The following is an 18,493-nucleotide window of genomic DNA, read 5'->3' as shown; positions in this document are numbered from 1 at the left end:
TAGTAGCAGTGACAGCAGCGGCAGCAGGGGCAGCAGCGGCAGCAGCGGCAGCAGCGGCAGCAGCGGCAGCAGCGGCAGCAGCGGCAGCAGCGGCAGCAGCGGCAGCAGCGGCATCAGCGGCAGCAGCGGCAGCAGCGGCATCAGCGGCATCAGCGGCATCAGCGGCAGCAGCGGCAGCAGCGGCAGCAGCGGCAGCAGCGGCAGCAGCGGGTAGCAGCGGCAGCAGCGGCAGCAGCGGCAGCAGCGGCAGCAGCGGTAGCAGCGGTAGCAGCGGCAGCAGTGCATCAGAGAAGATACGGAGCAGGGTAGCAGCGGAGCGAAGGACTCTGGGAGAGCTGGAGAGAGAGCGGAGGGACACAGAGCGCCGCTGATGGCGGATGGCGTGGCGGGGCGAACGGGTGGCCACGGAGCGGCGATGAGGAGAAGGTGTGGACCTTGAGGAGAAAATAAACGGGACGAGAAAGACAACACGAGTACGAGTTCTACATCTGCTCAATTGTTTGTCTGCTTATTAATTTGTTTTACTGGTAGGAACGAAGTGAACCAGCCTACAATAGATTATATCGTCTGTCCGATGTCCGATTCGGTGTAGCAACATCGCCCCCTACTGCAAACACTTGGCAGGACCCTACAAAAACCTTTAGACTCAGTGAGGCTTTCCTGGCTAAACAAGTGTAACATTCCCTTATAATTCCTTGAGATAGTTTTTTATTAAAACATTTCAATTAAAAATTAACTCACAGCGGCCTAAAGCCTACAGCTAGGCCTAAAGCCTAGAACTAGGCCTCAAACTCTCCCTTCGTATCGTACCCCCGCGTGTGTGAAAGGGAGTTAATGTTTAACAATGTTACATTCCCTGATGTTTTTAAATAGAAACATTTACATTTAAAGCTTTTACATTAACAATTAAAACATTTAAATTAAAAATTAACTCACAGCGGTCTAAAGCCTACAGCTAGGCCTAAAGCCTAGAACTAGGCCTCAATCTCTCCCGTTGTATCGTCCGTTTAGGTGTAGCAACATCGCCCCCTACTGCAAACACTTGGCAGGAACCTTCAAAAACCTTTACACTCAGTGGGGCTTTCCTGGCTAAACAAGTGTAATAATACATTATGTTTATATTCTTTGCTTATTCGTTCCTACCAGCCCACCCCGCAGGGACCTGTTACAAAATAACTCGCGGCCTGTTGTCAAATATCCAAAATAATAGTCTACAGCCGCTTGTCAAATCCGCTGCTGCTGCTGCTACTGCAAGTCGTTGTGGTTGTTTGATTCGCGTCACACACACACACATCCTTGTCAGTTCTAGATTTGAAGCTTTCGTGACTGCAAGGATTCATATTCTTAGGTTTTTTCGGTAAAGTCACTGTGTAGGTAAAAACATCAAAATTAATGAAAATAAAATAAAATAAAACAAAAAATCACGACGTTTCGGAGGCAACACAAGTCTCCGTCATCTGGTGGGACCGTCACAGCCGAATTAGCTGCATCAAGTGAGGCAATGATTCAAGATGTGATCCCTTATAAGCAAGTTGAAGGTGGGGAGGAGAGGGGGGGGGGAGCTCATCAGAATGTGGTAGCCAATGATGAGCCCCCCCCCTCTCCTCCCCCCCTTCAACTTGCTTATAAGGGATTACATCTTGAATAATTGCCTCACTTGATACAGCTAATCCGGCTGTGACGGTCCCACCAGATGACGGAGACTTGTGTTGCCTCCGAAACGTCGTGATTTTTTGTTTTATTTTATTTTATTTTCATTAATTTTGATGTTTTTACCTACACGGTGACTTTACCGAAAAAACCTAAGAATACGAATCATTGTCTGTTAACATGATCACAGTCACGAGCTGTCATGCGTTGTCATGAACCCTTTCTTAAAGTCTTAAAGTCTTAAAGTCACTTTATTGTCAAGTGTGTTACATGCGTGGTGGTCAAGGTTGACACCAAGGTTGACACAAGCTAGGGGAGAGGTACGTACCGGTCTGGACCGGCCCGGATTGACAGGGACGAGAGGTAGTTGGAACGGCTCTGAGGGGAGGGGGCTGGCGAGAGCCAGGGCCCGAGACACCCCCGCCCCTCAGAGAGAGGGGAGATATAAGACGGCTCCCGGAGAGCGGAGGGGTCGATCGGAGGAGAAGCTGAAGGAGGAGAGCCGGAGATCCTGGACCCCCAAACCTCAAGGATGCCGCCCCTCTGGAACTGAGTGGGCTGAGTAGCTGTAGGCTAGGGAAGAGAGTAGCTGAGTAGCTGTAGGCTAGGGAAGAGAGTAGCTGAGTAGCTGTAGGCTAGGGAAGAGAGTAGCTGAGTAGCTGTAGGCTAGGGAAGAGAGTAGCTGAGTAGCTGTAGGATAGGGAAGAGAGTAGCTGAGTAGCTGTAGGCTAGGGACGAGAGTAACAGAGTAGCTGGAGGCTAGGGAAGAGAGTAGCTGAGTAGCTGTAGGCTAGGGAAGAGAGTAGCTGAGTAGCTGTAGGCTAGGGAAGAGAGTAGCTGAGTAGCTGTAGGCTAGGGAAGAGAGTAGCTGAGTAGCTGTAGGCTAGGGAAGAGAGTAGCTGAGTAGCTGTAGGCTAGGGACGAGAGTAACAGAGTAGCTGGAGGCTAGGGAAGAGAGTAGCTGAGTAGCTGTAGGCTAGGGAAGAGAGTAGCTGAGTAGCTGTAGGCTAGGGAAGAGAGTAGCTGAGTAGCTGTAGGCTAGGGAAGAGAGTAGCTGAGTAGCTGTAGGCTAGGGAAGAGAGTAGCTGAGTAGCTGTAGGCTAGGGAAGAGAGTAGCTGAGTAGCTGTAGGCTAGGGAAGAGAGTAGCTGAGTAGCTGTAGGCTAGGGAAGAGAGTAGCTGAGTAGCTGTAGGCTAGGGAAGAGAGTAGCTGAGTAGCTGTAGGCTAGGGAAGAGAGTAGCTGAGTAGCTGTAGGCTAGGGAAGAGAGTAGCTGAGTAGCTGTAGGCTAGGGAAGAGAGTAGCTGAGTAGCTGTAGGCTAGGGAAGAGAGTAGCTGAGTAGCTGTAGGCTAGGGAAGAGAGTAGCTGAGTAGCTGTAGGCTAGGGAAGAGAGTAGCTGAGTAGCTGTAGGCTAGGGAAGAGAGTAGCTGAGTAGCTGTAGGCTAGGGAAGAGAGTAGCTGAGTAGCTGTAGGCTAGGGAAGAGAGTAGCTGAGTAGCTGTAGGCTAGGGAAGAGAGTAGCTGAGTAGCTGTAGGGCTAGGGAAGAGAGTAGCTGAGTAGCTGTAGGCTAGGGAAGAGAGTAGCTGAGTAGCTGTAGGCTAGGACGAGAGTAGCTGAGTAGCTGTAGGCTAGGGAAGAGAGTAGCTGAGTAGCTGTAGGCTAGTGAAGAGAGTAGCTGAGTAGCTGTAGGCTAGGGAGAGAGTAGCTGAGTAGCTGTAGGCTAGGGAAGAGAGTAGCTGAGTAGCTGTAGGCTAGGGAAGAGAGTAGCTGAGTAGCTGTAGGCTAGGAAGAGAGTAGCTGAGTAGCTGTAGGGCTAGGGAGAGAGTAGCTGAGTAGCTGGAGGCTAGGGAAGAGAGTAGCTGAGTAGCTGTAGGCTAGGGAAGAGAGTAGCTGAGTAGCTGTAGGCTAGGGAAGAGAGTAGCTGAGTAGCTGTAGGCTAGGCAGAGAGTAGCTGAGTAGCTGTAGCTAGGGGAGAGAGTAGCTGAGTAGCTGGAGGCTAGGGAAGAAAGTAGCTGAGTAGCTGTAGGCTAGGGAAGAGAGTAGCTGAGTAGCTGTAGGCTAGGGAAGAGAGTAGCTGAGTAGCTGTAGGCTAGGGAAGAGAGTAGCTGAGTAGCTGTAGGCTAGGGAAGAGAGTAGCTGAGTAGCTGTAGGCTAGGGAAGAGAGTAGCTGAGTAGCTGTAGGCTAGGGAAGAGAGTAGCTGAGTAGCTGTAGGCTAGGGAAGAGAGTAGCTGAGTAGCTGTAGGCTAGGGAAGAGAGTAGCTGAGTAGCTGTAGGCTAGGGAAGAGAGTAGCTGAGTAGCTGTAGGCTAGGGGAGAGAGTAGATGAGTAGCTGTAGGCTAGGGAAGAGAGTAGCTGAGTAGCTGTAGGCTAGGGAAGAGAGTAGCTGAGTAGCTGTAGGCTAGGGAAGAGAGTAGCTGAGTAGCTGTAGGCTAGGGAAGAGAGTAGCTGAGTAGCTGTAGGCTAGGGAAGAGAGTAGCTGAGTAGCTGGAGGCTAGGGAAGAGAGTAGCTGAGTAGCTGTAGGCTAGGGACGAGAGTAGCTGAGTAGCTGTAGGCTAGGGAAGAGAGTAGCTGAGTAGCTGTAGGCTAGGGAAGAGAGTAGCTGAGTAGCTGTAGGCTAGGGAAGAGAGTAGCTGAGTAGCTGTAGGCTAGGGAAGAGAGTAGCTGAGTAGCTGTAGGCTAGGGAAGAGAGTAGCTGAGTAGCTGTAGGCTAGGGAAGAGAGTAGCTGAGTAGCTGTAGGCTAGGGAAGAGAGTAGCTGAGTAGCTGTAGGCTAGGGACGAGAGTAGCTGAGTAGCTGGAGGCTAGGGAAGAGAGTAGCTGAGTAGCTGGAGGCTAGGGAAGAGAGTAGCTGAGTAGCTGTAGGCTAGGGAAGAGAGTAGCTGAGTAGCTGGAGGCTAGGGAAGAGAGTAGCTGAGTAGCTGTAGGCTAGGGACGAGAGTAGCTGAGTAGCTGGAGGCTAGGGAAGAGAGTAGCTGAGTAGCTGTAGGCTAGGGAAGAGAGTAGCTGAGTAGCTGTAGGCTAGGGAAGAGAGTAGCTGAGTAGCTGTAGGCTAGGGAAGAGAGTAGCTGAGTAGCTGTAGGCTAGGGGAGAGAGTAGCTGAGTAGCTGGAGGCTAGCGAAGAGAGTAGCTGAGTAGCTGTAGGCTAGGGAAGAGAGTAGCTGAGTAGCTGTAGGCTAGGGAAGAGAGTAGCTGAGTAGCTGTAGGCTAGGGAAGAGAGTAGCTGAGTAGCTGGAGGCTAGGGAAGAGAGTAGCTGAGTAGCTGTAGGCTAGGGAAGAGAGTAGCTGAGTAGCTGTAGGCTAGGGAAGAGAGTAGCTGAGTAGCTGTAGGCTAGGGAAGAGAGTAGCTGAGTAGCTGGAGGCTAGGGAAGAGAGTAGCTGAGTAGCTGTAGGCTAGGGAAGAGAGTAGCTGAGTAGCTGTAGGCTAGGGAAGAGAGTAGCTGAGTAGCTGTAGGCTAGGGAAGAGAGTAGCTGAGTAGCTGTAGGCTAGGGAAGAGAGTAGCTGAGTAGCTGTAGGCTAGGGACGAGAGTAGCTGAGTAGCTGTAGGCTAGGGAAGAGAGTAGCTGAGTAGCTGTAGGCTAGGGACGAGAGTAGCTGAGTAGCTGTAGGCTAGGGACGAGAGTAGCTGAGTAGCTGTAGGCTAGGGAAGAGAGTAGCTGAGTAGCTGTAGGCTAGGGAAGAGAGTAGCTGAGTAGCTGTAGGCTAGGGAAGAGAGTAGCTGAGTAGCTGGAGGCTAGGGAAGAGAGTAGCTGAGTAGCTGTAGGCTAGGGACGAGAGTAGCTGAGTAGCTGTAGGCTAGGGAAGAGAGTAGCTGAGTAGCTGTAGGCTAGGGAAGAGAGTAGCTGAGTAGCTGTAGGCTAGGGAAGAGAGTAGCTGAGTAGCTGTAGGCTAGGGAAGAGAGTAGCTGAGTAGCTGTAGGCTAGGGAAGAGAGTAGCTGAGTAGCTGGAGGCTAGGGAAGAGAGTAGCTGAGTAGCTGTAGGCTAGGGACGAGAGTAGCTGAGTAGCTGTAGGCTAGGGAAGAGAGTAGCTGAGTAGCTGTAGGCTAGGGAAGAGAGTAGCTGAGTAGCTGTAGGCTAGGGAAGAGAGTAGCTGAGTAGCTGTAGGCTAGGGAAGAGAGTAGCTGAGTAGCTGTAGGCTAGGGAAGAGAGTAGCTGAGTAGCTGTAGGCTAGGGACGAGAGTAGCTGAGTAGCTGGAGGCTAGGGAAGAGAGTAGCTGAGTAGCTGTAGGCTAGGGAAGAGAGTGGCTGAGTAGCTGTAGGCTAGGGACGAGAGTAGCTGAGTAGCTGTAGGCTAGGGAAGAGAGTAGCTGAGTAGCTGTAGGCTAGGGAAGAGAGTAGCTGAGTAGCTGTAGGCTAGGGAAGAGAGTAGCTGAGTAGCTGTAGGCTAGGGACGAGAGTAGCTGAGTAGCTGTAGGCTAGGGAAGAGAGTAGCTGATTAGCTGTAGGCTAGGGAAGAGAGTAGCTGAGTAGCTGTAGGCTAGGGACGAGAGTAGCTGAGTAGCTGTAGGCTAGGGAAGAGAGTAGCTGAGTAGCTGGAGGCTAGGGAAGAGAGTAGCTGAGTAGCTGTAGGCTAGGGAAGAGAGTAGCTGAGTAGCTGTAGGCTAGGGAAGAGAGTAGCTGAGTAGCTGGAGGCTAGGGAAGAGAGTAGCTGAGTAGCTGGAGGCTAGGGACGAGAGTAGCTGAGTAGCTGTAGGCTAGGGAAGGGAGTAGCTGAGTAGCTGTAGGCTAGGGAAGAGAGTAGCTGAGTAGCTGTAGGCTAGGGAAGAGAGTAGCTGAGTAGCTGTAGGCTAGGGAAGAGAGTAGCTGAGTAGCTGGAGGCTAGGGAAGAGAGTAGCTGAGTAGCTGTAGGCTAGGGAAGAGAGTAGCTGAGTAGCTGTAGGCTAGGGAAGAGAGTAGCTGAGTAGCTGTAGGCTAGGGAAGAGAGTAGCTGAGTAGCTGTAGGCTAGGGAAGAGAGTAGCTGAGTAGCTGTAGGCTAGGGACGAGAGTAGCTGAGTAGCTGGAGGCTAGGGAAGAGAGTAGCTGAGTAGCTGGAGGCTAGGGAAGAGAGTAGCTGAGTAGCTGTAGGCTAGGGAAGAGAGTAGCTGAGTAGCTGTAGGCTAGGGACGAGAGTAGCTGAGTAGCTGTAGGCTAGGGAAGAGAGTAGCTGAGTAGCTGTAGGCTAGGGAAGAGAGTAGCTGAGTAGCTGTAGGCTAGGGAAGAGAGTAGCTGAGTAGCTGTAGGCTAGGGACGAGAGTAGCTGAGTAGCTGTAGGCTAGGGAAGAGAGTAGCTGATTAGCTGTAGGCTAGGGAAGAGAGTAGCTGAGTAGCTGTAGGCTAGGGACGAGAGTAGCTGAGTAGCTGTAGGCTAGGGAAGAGAGTAGCTGAGTAGCTGGAGGCTAGGGAAGAGAGTAGCTGAGTAGCTGTAGGCTAGGGAAGAGAGTAGCTGAGTAGCTGTAGGCTAGGGAAGAGAGTAGCTGAGTAGCTGGAGGCTAGGGAAGAGAGTAGCTGAGTAGCTGGAGGCTAGGGACGAGAGTAGCTGAGTAGCTGTAGGCTAGGGAAGGGAGTAGTTGAGTAGCTGTAGGCTAGGGAAGAGAGTAGCTGAGTAGCTGTAGGCTAGGGAAGAGAGTAGCTGAGTAGCTGTAGGCTAGGGAAGAGAGTAGCTGAGTAGCTGGAGGCTAGGGAAGAGAGTAGCTGAGTAGCTGTAGGCTAGGGAAGAGAGTAGCTGAGTAGCTGTAGGCTAGGGAAGAGAGTAGCTGAGTAGCTGTAGGCTAGGGACGAGAGTAACAGAGTAGCTGTAGGCTAGGGAAGAGAGTAGCTGAGTAGCTGTAGGCTAGGGAAGAGAGTAGCTGAGTAGCTGGAGGCTAGGGAAGAGAGTAGCTGAGTAGCTGTAGGCTAGGGACGAGAGTAACAGAGTAGCTGTAGGCTAGGGAAGAGAGTAGCTGAGTAGCTGGAGGCTAGGGAAGAGAGTAGCTGAGTAGCTGTAGGCTAGGGAAGAGAGTAGCTGAGTAGCTGTAGGCTAGGGAAGAGAGTAGCTGAGTAGCTGTAGGCTAGGGAAGAGAGTAGCTGAGTAGCTGTAGGCTAGGGAAGAGAGTAGCTGAGTAGCTGTAGGCTAGGGACGAGAGTAGCTGAGTAGCTGGAGGCTAGGGAAGAGAGTAGCTGAGTAGCTGGAGGCTAGGGAAGAGAGTAGCTGAGTAGCTGTAGGCTAGGGAAGAGAGTAGCTGAGTAGCTGTAGGCTAGGGAAGAGAGTAGCTGAGTAGCTGTAGGCTAGGGAAGAGAGTAGCTGAGTAGCTGTAGGCTAGGGAAGAGAGTAGCTGAGTAGCTGTAGGCTAGGGACGAGAGTAGCTGAGTAGCTGTAGGCTAGGGAAGAGAGTAGCTGAGTAGCTGTAGGCTAGGGAAGAGAGTAGCTGAGTAGCTGTAGGCTAGGGAAGAGAGTAGCTGAGTAGCTGTAGGCTAGGGACGAGAGTAGCTGAGTAGCTGTAGGCTAGGGAAGAGAGTAGCTGAGTAGCTGTAGGCTAGGGAAGAGAGTAGCTGAGTAGCTGTAGGCTAGGGACGAGAGTAGCTGAGTAGCTGTAGGCTAGGGAAGAGAGTAGCTGATTAGCTGTAGGCTAGGGAAGAGAGTAGCTGAGTAGCTGTAGGCTAGGGACGAGAGTAGCTGAGTAGCTGTAGGCTAGGGAAGAGAGTAGCTGAGTAGCTGGAGGCTAGGGAAGAGAGTAGCTGAGTAGCTGTAGGCTAGGGAAGAGAGTAGCTGAGTAGCTGTAGGCTAGGGAAGAGAGTAGCTGAGTAGCTGGAGGCTAGGGAAGAGAGTAGCTGAGTAGCTGGAGGCTAGGGACGAGAGTAGCTGAGTAGCTGTAGGCTAGGGAAGGGAGTAGCTGAGTAGCTGTAGGCTAGGGACGAGAGTAGCTGAGTAGCTGTAGGCTAGGGAAGAGAGTAGCTGAGTAGCTGTAGGCTAGGGAAGAGAGTAGCTGAGTAGCTGTAGGCTAGGGAAGAGAGTAGCTGAGTAGCTGGAGGCTAGGGAAGAGAGTAGCTGAGTAGCTGGAGGCTAGGGAAGAGAGTAGCTGAGTAGCTGTAGGCTAGGGAAGAGAGTAGCTGAGTAGCTGTAGGCTAGGGAAGAGAGTAGCTGAGTAGCTGTAGGCTAGGGAAGAGAGTAGCTGAGTAGCTGTAGGCTAGGGAAGAGAGTAGCTTAGTAGCTGTAGGCTAGGACGAGAGTAGCTGAGTAGCTGGAGGCTAGGGAAAGAGAGTAGCTGAGTAGCTGGAGGCTAGGGAAGAGAGTAGCTGAGTAGCTGTAGGCTAGGGAAGAGAGTAGCTGAGTAGCTGTAGGCTAGGGACGAGAGTAGCTGAGTAGCTGTAGGCTAGGGAAGAGAGTAGCTGAGTAGCTGTAGGCTAGGGAAGAGAGTAGCTGAGTAGCTGTAGGCTAGGGAAGAGAGTAGCTGAGTAGCTGTAGGCTAGGGACGAGAGTAGCTGAGTAGCTGTAGGCTAGGGAAGAGAGTAGCTGATTAGCTGTAGGCTAGGGAAGAGATGTAGCTGAGTAGCTGTAGGCTAGGGACGAGAGTAGCTGAGTAGCTGTAGGCTAGGGAAGAGAGTAGCTGAGTAGCTGGAGGCTAGGGAAGAGAGTAGCTGAGTAGCTGTAGGCTAGGGAAGAGAGTAGCTGAGTAGCTGTAGGCTAGGGAAGAGAGTAGCTGAGTAGCTGGAGGCTAGGGAAGAGAGTAGCTGAGTAGCTGGAGGCTAGGGACGAGAGTAGCTGAGTAGCTGTAGGCTAGGGAAGGGAGTAGCTGAGTAGCTGTAGGCTAGGGAAGAGAGTAGCTGAGTAGCTGTAGGCTAGGGAAGAGAGTAGCTGAGTAGCTGTAGGCTAGGGAAGAGAGTAGCTGAGTAGCTGGAGGCTAGGGAAGAGAGTAGCTGAGTAGCTGTAGGCTAGGGAAGAGAGTAGCTGAGTAGCTGTAGGCTAGGGAAGAGAGTAGCTGAGTAGCTGTAGGCTAGGGAAGAGAGTAGCTGAGTAGCTGTAGGCTAGGGACGAGAGTAGCTGAGTAGCTGGAGGCTAGGGAAGAGAGTAGCTGAGTAGCTGGAGGCTAGGGAAGAGAGTAGCTGAGTAGCTGTAGGCTAGGGAAGAGAGTAGCTGAGTAGCTGTAGGCTAGGGAAGAGAGTAGCTGAGTAGCTGTAGGCTAGGGAAGAGAGTAGCTGAGTAGCTGTAGGCTAGGGACGAGAGTAACAGAGTAGCTGTAGGCTAGGGAAGAGAGTAGCTGAGTAGCTGTAGGCTAGGGAAGAGAGTAGCTGAGTAGCTGGAGGCTAGGGAAGAGAGTAGCTGAGTAGCTGTAGGCTAGGGACGAGAGTAACAGAGTAGCTGTAGGCTAGGGAAGAGAGTAGCTGAGTAGCTGGAGGCTAGGGAAGAGAGTAGCTGAGTAGCTGTAGGCTAGGGAAGAGAGTAGCTGAGTAGCTGTAGGCTAGGGAAGAGAGTAGCTGAGTAGCTGTAGGCTAGGGAAGAGAGTAGCTGAGTAGCTGTAGGCTAGGGAAGAGAGTAGCTGAGTAGCTGTAGGCTAGGGACGAGAGTAGCTGAGTAGCTGGAGGCTAGGGAAGAGAGTAGCTGAGTAGCTGGAGGCTAGGGAAGAGAGTAGCTGAGTAGCTGTAGGCTAGGGAAGAGAGTAGCTGAGTAGCTGTAGGCTAGGGAAGAGAGTAGCTGAGTAGCTGTAGGCTAGGGAAGAGAGTAGCTGAGTAGCTGTAGGCTAGGGACGAGAGTAGTTGAGTAGCTGGAGGCTAGGGAAGAGAGTAGCTGAGTAGCTGTAGGCTAGGGACGAGAGTAACAGAGTAGCTGGAGGCTAGGGAAGAGAGTAGCTGAGTAGCTGTAGGCTAGGGACGAGAGTAACAGAGTAGCTGTAGGCTAGGGAAGGAGAGAAATGAGAATAGAGCCGGAGGCTGTACCTGCCTAGGTTGTGTGTGTGGGACTGTCTCCCCAGTGAGTCCTGAGGACTAGTGTCATCGGAATAAAAGCGTGTGGCCTATACGACGTGTCGGTCTCATTCAAGAATACTACACATGCATGACATACAACACAGATGGAATTACAGTCCTCTCTCTTGGTCCCACGGTGCAACCAAGCAATAAAAAAATTAATCACAATTAACAGACATAAATAAACAATCAACAATCGGCGATCAACACAAGATGAATAATCAAAAATGTAATAAACTTAAAATAAACAACAGTCAAGAATTTTTTAAAATGTAAAATATTATTTAAATAAAGTATTTAAAGAAATAAGATATTGAAACCAGTGTGGTAGTGCGATGTAGTGCAATGTGCAGTCCAGAGATCAGGATGTACGAGTGAATGTGTGTGTGGGGGATGGGGTCAGGGGGCAAAGGGGGGGTGGGTGGGCATAGGAGGAGGGGGCTCTCTGCCTCTGCTAAGTAAGGGAGACTGCTCAGTCAGCCGTGTTGACGTGAGTTGATGGTGGCGATGTGGAACAATGAGAAGCCAACTCTGTGACCTGGCTTACCAGGTCTTGGATGGCTTCCGATCCCTGTATAGTGCCAAACAGCTTGATGGTGTCAAATGCCATGTAGTAGGAAGCCATCAATCTACCGACATCTGTGCAACATAAAACCATTTTTGTTGAAATAGCAAAACATTAAAAGAAAGTTTCGATTTAAAGCTTTCGTGACTGCAGGGATTCATCTTCTTGGTTCTTTCGGTAAAGTCACGTAGAAGGGAAGTAATAAAATAATAAAAATAAAACATAATAAAACAATTCTCACGACGTTTCGGCCACAACGCAAGCAGCCGTCCTCAGGTGAAAACCAGGTCCGTCGAGGCGACAGAGTCTGAATGAAACAGCGCACGAGCTTGGAGCATCTATATAAGCTGGGCGCATTGACAAAGGAATTTGCATATCAACAGGAATTTAGCATATTTATGGGAAATGCAGGAATGTGATTAGTACTGCATATGCATGTGCATTATGCAGGATTAACAGCATCAAAGGGAGCTGCAGTTACTGCTGCTGCAGCAGTTGCTGCTGCTGCTGCAGTTTCTGCTGCTGCTGCAGTTGCTGCTGCTGCTGCAGTTGCTGCTGCTGCTGCACTTGCTGCTGCTGCTGCACTTGCTGCTGCTGCTGCACTTGCTGCTGCTGCTGCACTTGCTGCTGCTGCTGCTGCACTTGCTGCTGCTGCTGCAGTTGCTGCCTTATCCATTTTAATATAACACTATGTATTATTCTACCCACCCTAATGTGTATCATACTGCTATATGTTTACTGTACAATTACGACACCATACATTACTCTGCACACTGCACCATGCCAGTGAGTGGAACGCGGTCTGAAAGTCACCGTTAACGTGAACACAATCAGTTAAGATCCGAAATGGTTTATTACGTCCTTCCAATGATTGCTAAGCCAGAATCCATCTTCTCGGTTGAAATTGTCTCTGTGTTTGTATATGTGGATCGCCTCATGAACGAATCTCTCATGATAGCCAGATGGCTTGCAGAGAACCTCTGTCTTGGAGAAGTCAATGTCATGTGAGCCCACTGAATTGTAACAGTGATCTGCCACGGCTGAGGTGTTTGTCCTACCGTGTTTCAGGTCTGCCTTATGTTCACGGATGCGGTCCGAGACATGTCGTTTGGTTTCTCCAATGTAACTGCTACCACAGAGGCAACTTAGTTTGTAGACGCCAGGGTACTGTATGTCTGGAACCACATCTTTTACAGACGGGACCAGATCACGGATTTTATGTACTGTGTTGAATCGGACCTGGATCTTGTGTTTAATCAGGATTTTGGAGATCTTTTTTGTGACCCCAGCAATGTAGGGTAAGGTGATGGTCTTGAAAGGCTCCTCAACAGGATCCTTCTTGATGGTTGGAGTGATGGCTTTGCGGATTGTGTAGTCGGAGTAACCATTAGCCTTAAGAGCTTGGCGTACGTGTTTGAGTTCACTGGAAATGTGTTCATGGTCGGAGATGCATTGGGCTCTATGATATAGAGTCTTGATGAGGGAATTCTTCTGGGATGGATGGTGGTGGGAATCCCGACCATGAACACATTTCCAGTGAACTCAAACACGTACGCCAAGCTCTTAAGGCTAATGGTTACTCCGACTACACAATCCGCAAAGCCATCACTCCAACCATCAAGAAGGATCCTGTTGAGGAGCCTTTCAAGACCATCACCTTACCCTACATTGCTGGGGTCACAAAAAAGATCTCCAAAATCCTGATTAAACACAAGATCCAGGTCCGATTCAACACAGTACATAAAATCCGTGATCTGGTCCCGTCTGTAAAAGATGTGGTTCCAGACATACAGTACCCTGGCGTCTACAAACTAAGTTGCCTCTGTGGTAGCAGTTACATTGGAGAAACCAAACGACATGTCTCGGACCGCATCCGTGAACATAAGGCAGACCTGAAACACGGTAGGACAAACACCTCAGCCGTGGCAGATCACTGTTACAATTCAGTGGGCTCACATGACATTGACTTCTCCAAGACAGAGGTTCTCTGCAAGCCATCTGGCTATCATGAGAGATTCGTTCATGAGGCGATCCACATATACAAACACAGAGACAATTTCAACCGAGAAGATGGATTCTGGCTTAGCAATCATTGGAAGGACGTAATAAACCATTTCGGATCTTAACTGATTGTGTTCACGTTAACGGTGACTTTCAGACCGCGTTCCACTCACTGGCATGGTGCAGTGTGCAGAGTAATGTATGGTGTCGTAATTGTACAGTAAACATATAGCAGTATGATACACATTAGGGTGGGTAGAATAATACATAGTGTTATATTAAAATGGATAGGGCAGCAACTGCAGCAGCAGCAGCAAGTGCAGCAGCAGCAGCAGCAAGTGCAGCAGCAGCAGCAAGTGCAGCAGCAGCAGCAAGTGCAGCAGCAGCAGCAACTGCAGCAGCAGCAGAAACTGCAGCAGCAGCAGCAACTGCTGCAGCAGCAGTAACTGCAGCTCCCTTTGATGCTGTTAATCCTGCATAATGCACATGCATATGCAGTACTAATCACATTCCTGCATTTCCCATAAATATGCTAAATTCCTGTTGATATGCAAATTCCTTTGTCAATGCGCCCAGCTTATATATATGCTCCAAGCCCGTGTGCTGTTTCATTCAGACTCTGTCGCCTCGACGGACCTGGTTTTCACCTGAGGACGGCTGCTTGCGTTGTGGCCGAAACGTCGTGAGAATTGTTTTATTATGTTTTATTTTTATTATTTTATTACTTCCCTTCTACGTGACTTTACCGAAAGAACCAAGAAGATTAAAAGAAAGGCAAAGGAGGTCCCATGATGTGTCAAAAATTAACCCGTAACAATCAAAGTTTTTCACTATAAATCCTTTATATGCGTGGCATCGGCTAGAGTCCTCTCGTCCTCTGGCTTGAGATGGCTGCCACCTATGGGTCAGATGATTGCCTGCCACCATTAAGCAATTGGTAATTAAATATAAAAAAAATCTTAAAAAGTGTAAAATTTTGGAAAAAATTTTTCACGAACATACATTGTCACGCACAACGAGTCTATGTGGAAAATGTCAGCTCGATTGGATCACGGGAAGTGGGTTAAAAAACGACCGAAAGATTTGCACGGTCGTAAGCAAGCAAGCACTCAAGCAAGCAAGCGAACTTAATATAAAGGATTTAAAAATAAACTTAAATTAAATGCCAGGGTACCGGTGGCTATACTTCATGCCTGTAATACAGGGTGGCTCGATCAAACACAAATTCTAGATTTGAAGCTTTCGTGACTGCAAGGATTCATATTCTTAGGTTTTTTCGGTAAAGTCACGTAGGTAAAAAATGTAAAATTAATAAAATAAAATAAAAATCACGACGTTTCGGAGGCAACACAAGCTTCCGTCTTCAGGAGGTACCGTCACAGCCACGACAGCCGTATCAAGTAGATGAGAGATTGCAAGAGATACCACTCTTTTTATTAAACCAACCATTATATATATACGGAGTGGTAGCTCTTGTAATCTCTCATTTACTTGATGCAGCTGTCGTGGCTGTGACGGTTCCACCTGAAGACGGAAGCTTGTGTTGCCTCCGAAACGCCGTGATTTTTATTTTATTTTACTTTTATTCATTTTAATTTTTTACCTACACGGTGACTTTACCGAAAAAACCTAAGAATACAAACACAAATTGTAAAAACTCCCTTCCCAAGGTCGCCAATATCGCCATATGCTTGGCTTGCCAGGGTATGGCAGAAGAGCAAATTCGTGACATCCATATGCACGGATATTGAGTTACTACCCCTGGCACACGTACGTTTTTGTTCCATGCACAGACGCTCATTAACATTATAAAGGACTCTTCTCACCCTGGACACTCACTGTTTGAGCTGTTGCCATCAGGCAGACGATTCAGATCGGTCAAAACAAGGACAAACAGATTCAAACAGAGCTTTTATCCTACAGCGATCAGCACACTCAATAATGCTAATTAATGATTAAGTAATAGCGTTTACAATTGACTGTGTAATAGAGATGTGCAATGACAAAATGTGACCTTATGTGGGTATGTGGGTATACTTGGGCTGTTTTTATATATAGTATAAATTGATTATCTTTCATTTAATTTTATTTTTATTTTCTTGTTTTATTCAATTTAAATTTATGAATGATGCCCTGACTGGTGAGCATTTTAAATTTCGTTGTACTGGTGACAATGACAATAAACGATCTATATTGCATATTGCTATAATTCATGGAGTTGGCGAAACATCCCAATATAGCGGCACAGGGCGTGGGCAGTTGTTGGCAAATGCTCTCACTGCCTCCCCTGCTGGTCTGTGCGTTTCCTCCTGTGACTCCGTTAGGAAGCTGTGCACGTTACAAATTCTACAGCACCTTCTGAGATTTGCACTGATGACTGGACACTATATACGAATAAAATGTGAAATGACATTATGTTTTTTCATCACAAATAGAGAAAATAAACACGTAGTAATAATAATAAGCAGAATGATGAATTACCTGTTGGCTTAATATATCCGTTCTGCATACAAATTAGCTTGTAAGTGGCCAGTGAGTTCAAACTCTCTAAGCATAGTTCTGAAATAAAGAATGCAAAATAAACATTGACGTCGTTGTGGACAATACAACCAATGAACTAAGCAGGTCATCAGCCTTCCCATATTTGTTAAAATCTAAAATATGCTCGACACATTCATAGCTAACAGAGCAGATCCCTGCCTAGTGACGTCTGGCAGGTCACTAATATTGGTTCAAGCCAGCCTGACGGCTTATACATTGAATGTCGAAACAGGTCCAGATTTTTCTTCTTGGCGCTTTCGGTAAAGTCACGTAGAAGGGAAACAATAAAATAAAAAATATATAAAACAATAAAATGCTCACGACGTTTCGATCGCAACACAAGCAATCATCATCAGGTGTGAAAAACACAGCAAAAAAAAAATGGAAAAAACCGGCACTTATTTTTTTTCTAATTTTCTTGCTGTGGTTTTCACACCTGATGATGATTGCTTGTGTTGCAATCGAAACTTCGTGAGCATTGTCTACGATCATTCCTGTAAAATTACAGTTTGATGTGAAATTGCGTTAATATCACTATACCTTGCAGAAGTTTCTTCTCAATATCCTCTTTGCTCAGACCAGCGGCAAATTCTGTATCAGTGATTCACACAGAGTGCATTTATTTGTCAGTATGCTGCCTTTTTATGCATCGCTTGAGATGTACTTAAAATGACTTTAACAGGTGAATATCTTGTCATAAATTTTGATTTAAAGCTTCTTTCCTGACTGCAGGGATTCATCTTCTTGGTTCTTTCGGTAAAGTCACGTAGAAGGGAAGTAACATTTTTTTTATATTATTATATTATATTATTATATTATATTATTATATTATTTTATTATATTATATTATAATATTATATTATTTTATTATATTATTATATTATATTATTAAATTATATTATTATATTATTATATTATATTATTAAATCATATTATTATATTATATTATTTTATATTATTAAATTATATTATTATATTATATTATTAAATTATATTATTATATTATATATTATTACATTATTAATTATATTACTATATTATTTTATTATATTATATTATTAAATTATATTATTATATTATTTTATATTATTAAATTATATTATTATATTATTTTATTATATTATTATATTATATTATTTTATTATATTATTTTATTATATTATATTATTTTATTATATTATATTATTTAATTATATTATTATATTATTTTATTATATTGTATTCTAATTATTTTATTACTTCCCTTCTACGTGACTTTATCTTGTCATAGTCAAAACTATTTAAACACTTGATGTCAATGAACAAACTCTAAATTGTCAGAATGTTTAACATTGACCCCTTACAAATACACTCTAATTATGTCCTTTGTACTTCATAACATTCAAACATGTTATTCCTCACAGCAATCGTGGCTGTGAAGGTTCCACCTGAAGACGGAAGCTTGTGTTGCCTCCGAAACGTCGTGATTTTTATTTTACTTTCATTAATTTTATTTTTATTTTTTACCTACACGGTGACTTTACAAAAAAACCTAAGAGTATACTATCACACACATTAGCGATTCAAGAGGCAACGCTATTTTTTTTTGCATCTGTCACGCGAATATTGTACGTTTTCATTTTGAATTGCAAATGCATTTCTTACTGTAATACTTGGGTTTTTGAGTGCCCGAACGTACAGGAATGTGGATCGGATCCAATCCAATGCCACGTTGACATCTGTGATCGTGTGCAAGACGATCTCTGCATTGAGGTGCTCTGTTAGATTCATGTGCAAACTGCAGGAGACCGAAGGTGTTGACAAATTAACGGTACATAGCAGAGGTGGGACAAAGTCATTGTTATGCAAGTCCAAGTGGAGTCTGAAGTCATCAAATTCATGACTCGAGTCTGACTCGAGTCCAAGTCACATGACTCGAGTCCACACCAGCTCAGAGGTGGGACAAAGTCATTGTTATGCAAGTCCAAGTGGAGTCTGAAGTCATCAAATTCATGACTCGAGTCTGACTCGAGTCCAAGTCACATGACTCGAGTCCACACCAGCTCAGAGGTGGGACAAAGTCATTGTTATGCAAGTCCAAGTCGGAGTCTGAAGTCATCAAATTCATGACTCGAGTCTGACTCGAGTCCAAGTCACATGACTCGAGTCCACACCAGCTCAGAGGTGGGACAAAGTCATTGTTATGCAAGTCCAAGTCGAGTCTGAAGTCATCAAATTCATGACTCGAGTCTGACTCGAGTCCAAGTCACATGACTCGAGTCCACACCAGCTCAGAGGTGGGACAAAGTCATTGTTATGCAAGTCCAAGTCGAGTCTGAAGTCATCAAATTCATGACTCGAGTCTGACTCGAGTCCAAGTCACATGACTCGAGTCCACACCAGCTCAGAGGTGGGACAAAGTCATTGTTATGCAAGTCCAAGTCGAGTCTGAAGTCATCAAATTCATGACTCGAGTCTGACTCGAGTCCAAGTCACATGACTCGAGTCCACACCAGCTCAGAGGTGGGACAAAGTCATTGTTATGCAGTCCAAGTCGAGTCTGAAGTCATCAAATTCATGACTCGAGTCTGACTCGAGTCCAGTCACATGACTCGAGTCCACACCAGCTCAGAGGTGGGACAAAGTCATTGTTATGCAAGTCCAAGTCGAGTCTGAAGTCATCAAATTCATGACTCGAGTCTGACTCGAGTCCAAGTCACATGACTCGAGTCCACACCAGCTCAGAGGTGGGACAAAGTCATTGTTATGCAAGTCCAAGTCGAGTCTGAAGTCATCAAATTCATGACTCGAGTCTGACTCGAGTCCAAGTCACATGACT

At 46.9% G+C, this 18,493-nt stretch overlaps 1 protein-coding gene across 3 annotated transcripts in view; it reads right to left on the bottom strand.

Annotated features, from left to right (window-relative positions):
* The window catches only part of LOC133345791 (probable ATP-dependent DNA helicase HFM1), a 44,776-nt gene extending 27,389 nt beyond the window's left edge, over positions 1–17,387 (bottom strand). Inside the window, exons 1-4 of one of the 3 annotated variants that reach the window (XM_061556763.1) lie at positions 17,354–17,370; positions 16,216–16,266; positions 15,616–15,693; positions 11,116–11,207 (exon numbers count right to left, since the gene is read on the bottom strand). In XM_061556763.1, coding sequence (XP_061412747.1) covers positions 11,116–11,207; positions 15,616–15,643 — 120 coding nt within the window. In that variant the 5' untranslated portion in view covers positions 15,644–15,693; positions 16,216–16,266; positions 17,354–17,370. Of the gene's footprint in view, positions 1–11,115; positions 11,208–15,615; positions 15,694–16,215; positions 16,267–17,353 lie in introns of all 3 variants that reach the window. The other 2 variants (XM_061556764.1, XM_061556765.1) reach the window with 2 other exon arrangements.
* Between the last annotated feature and the right edge of the window lie 1,106 nt (positions 17,388–18,493).

This window comes from Lethenteron reissneri, chromosome 23 (genome assembly GCF_015708825.2).
Source record: "Lethenteron reissneri isolate LAM-NWPU_2019-01 chromosome 23, ASM1570882v1, whole genome shotgun sequence".
Taxonomy (NCBI): domain Eukaryota; kingdom Metazoa; phylum Chordata; class Hyperoartia; order Petromyzontiformes; family Petromyzontidae; genus Lethenteron; species Lethenteron reissneri.
Note: the sequence above shows the minus strand (reverse complement) of the source record. Positions and strands in the feature narration are given on the sequence as shown.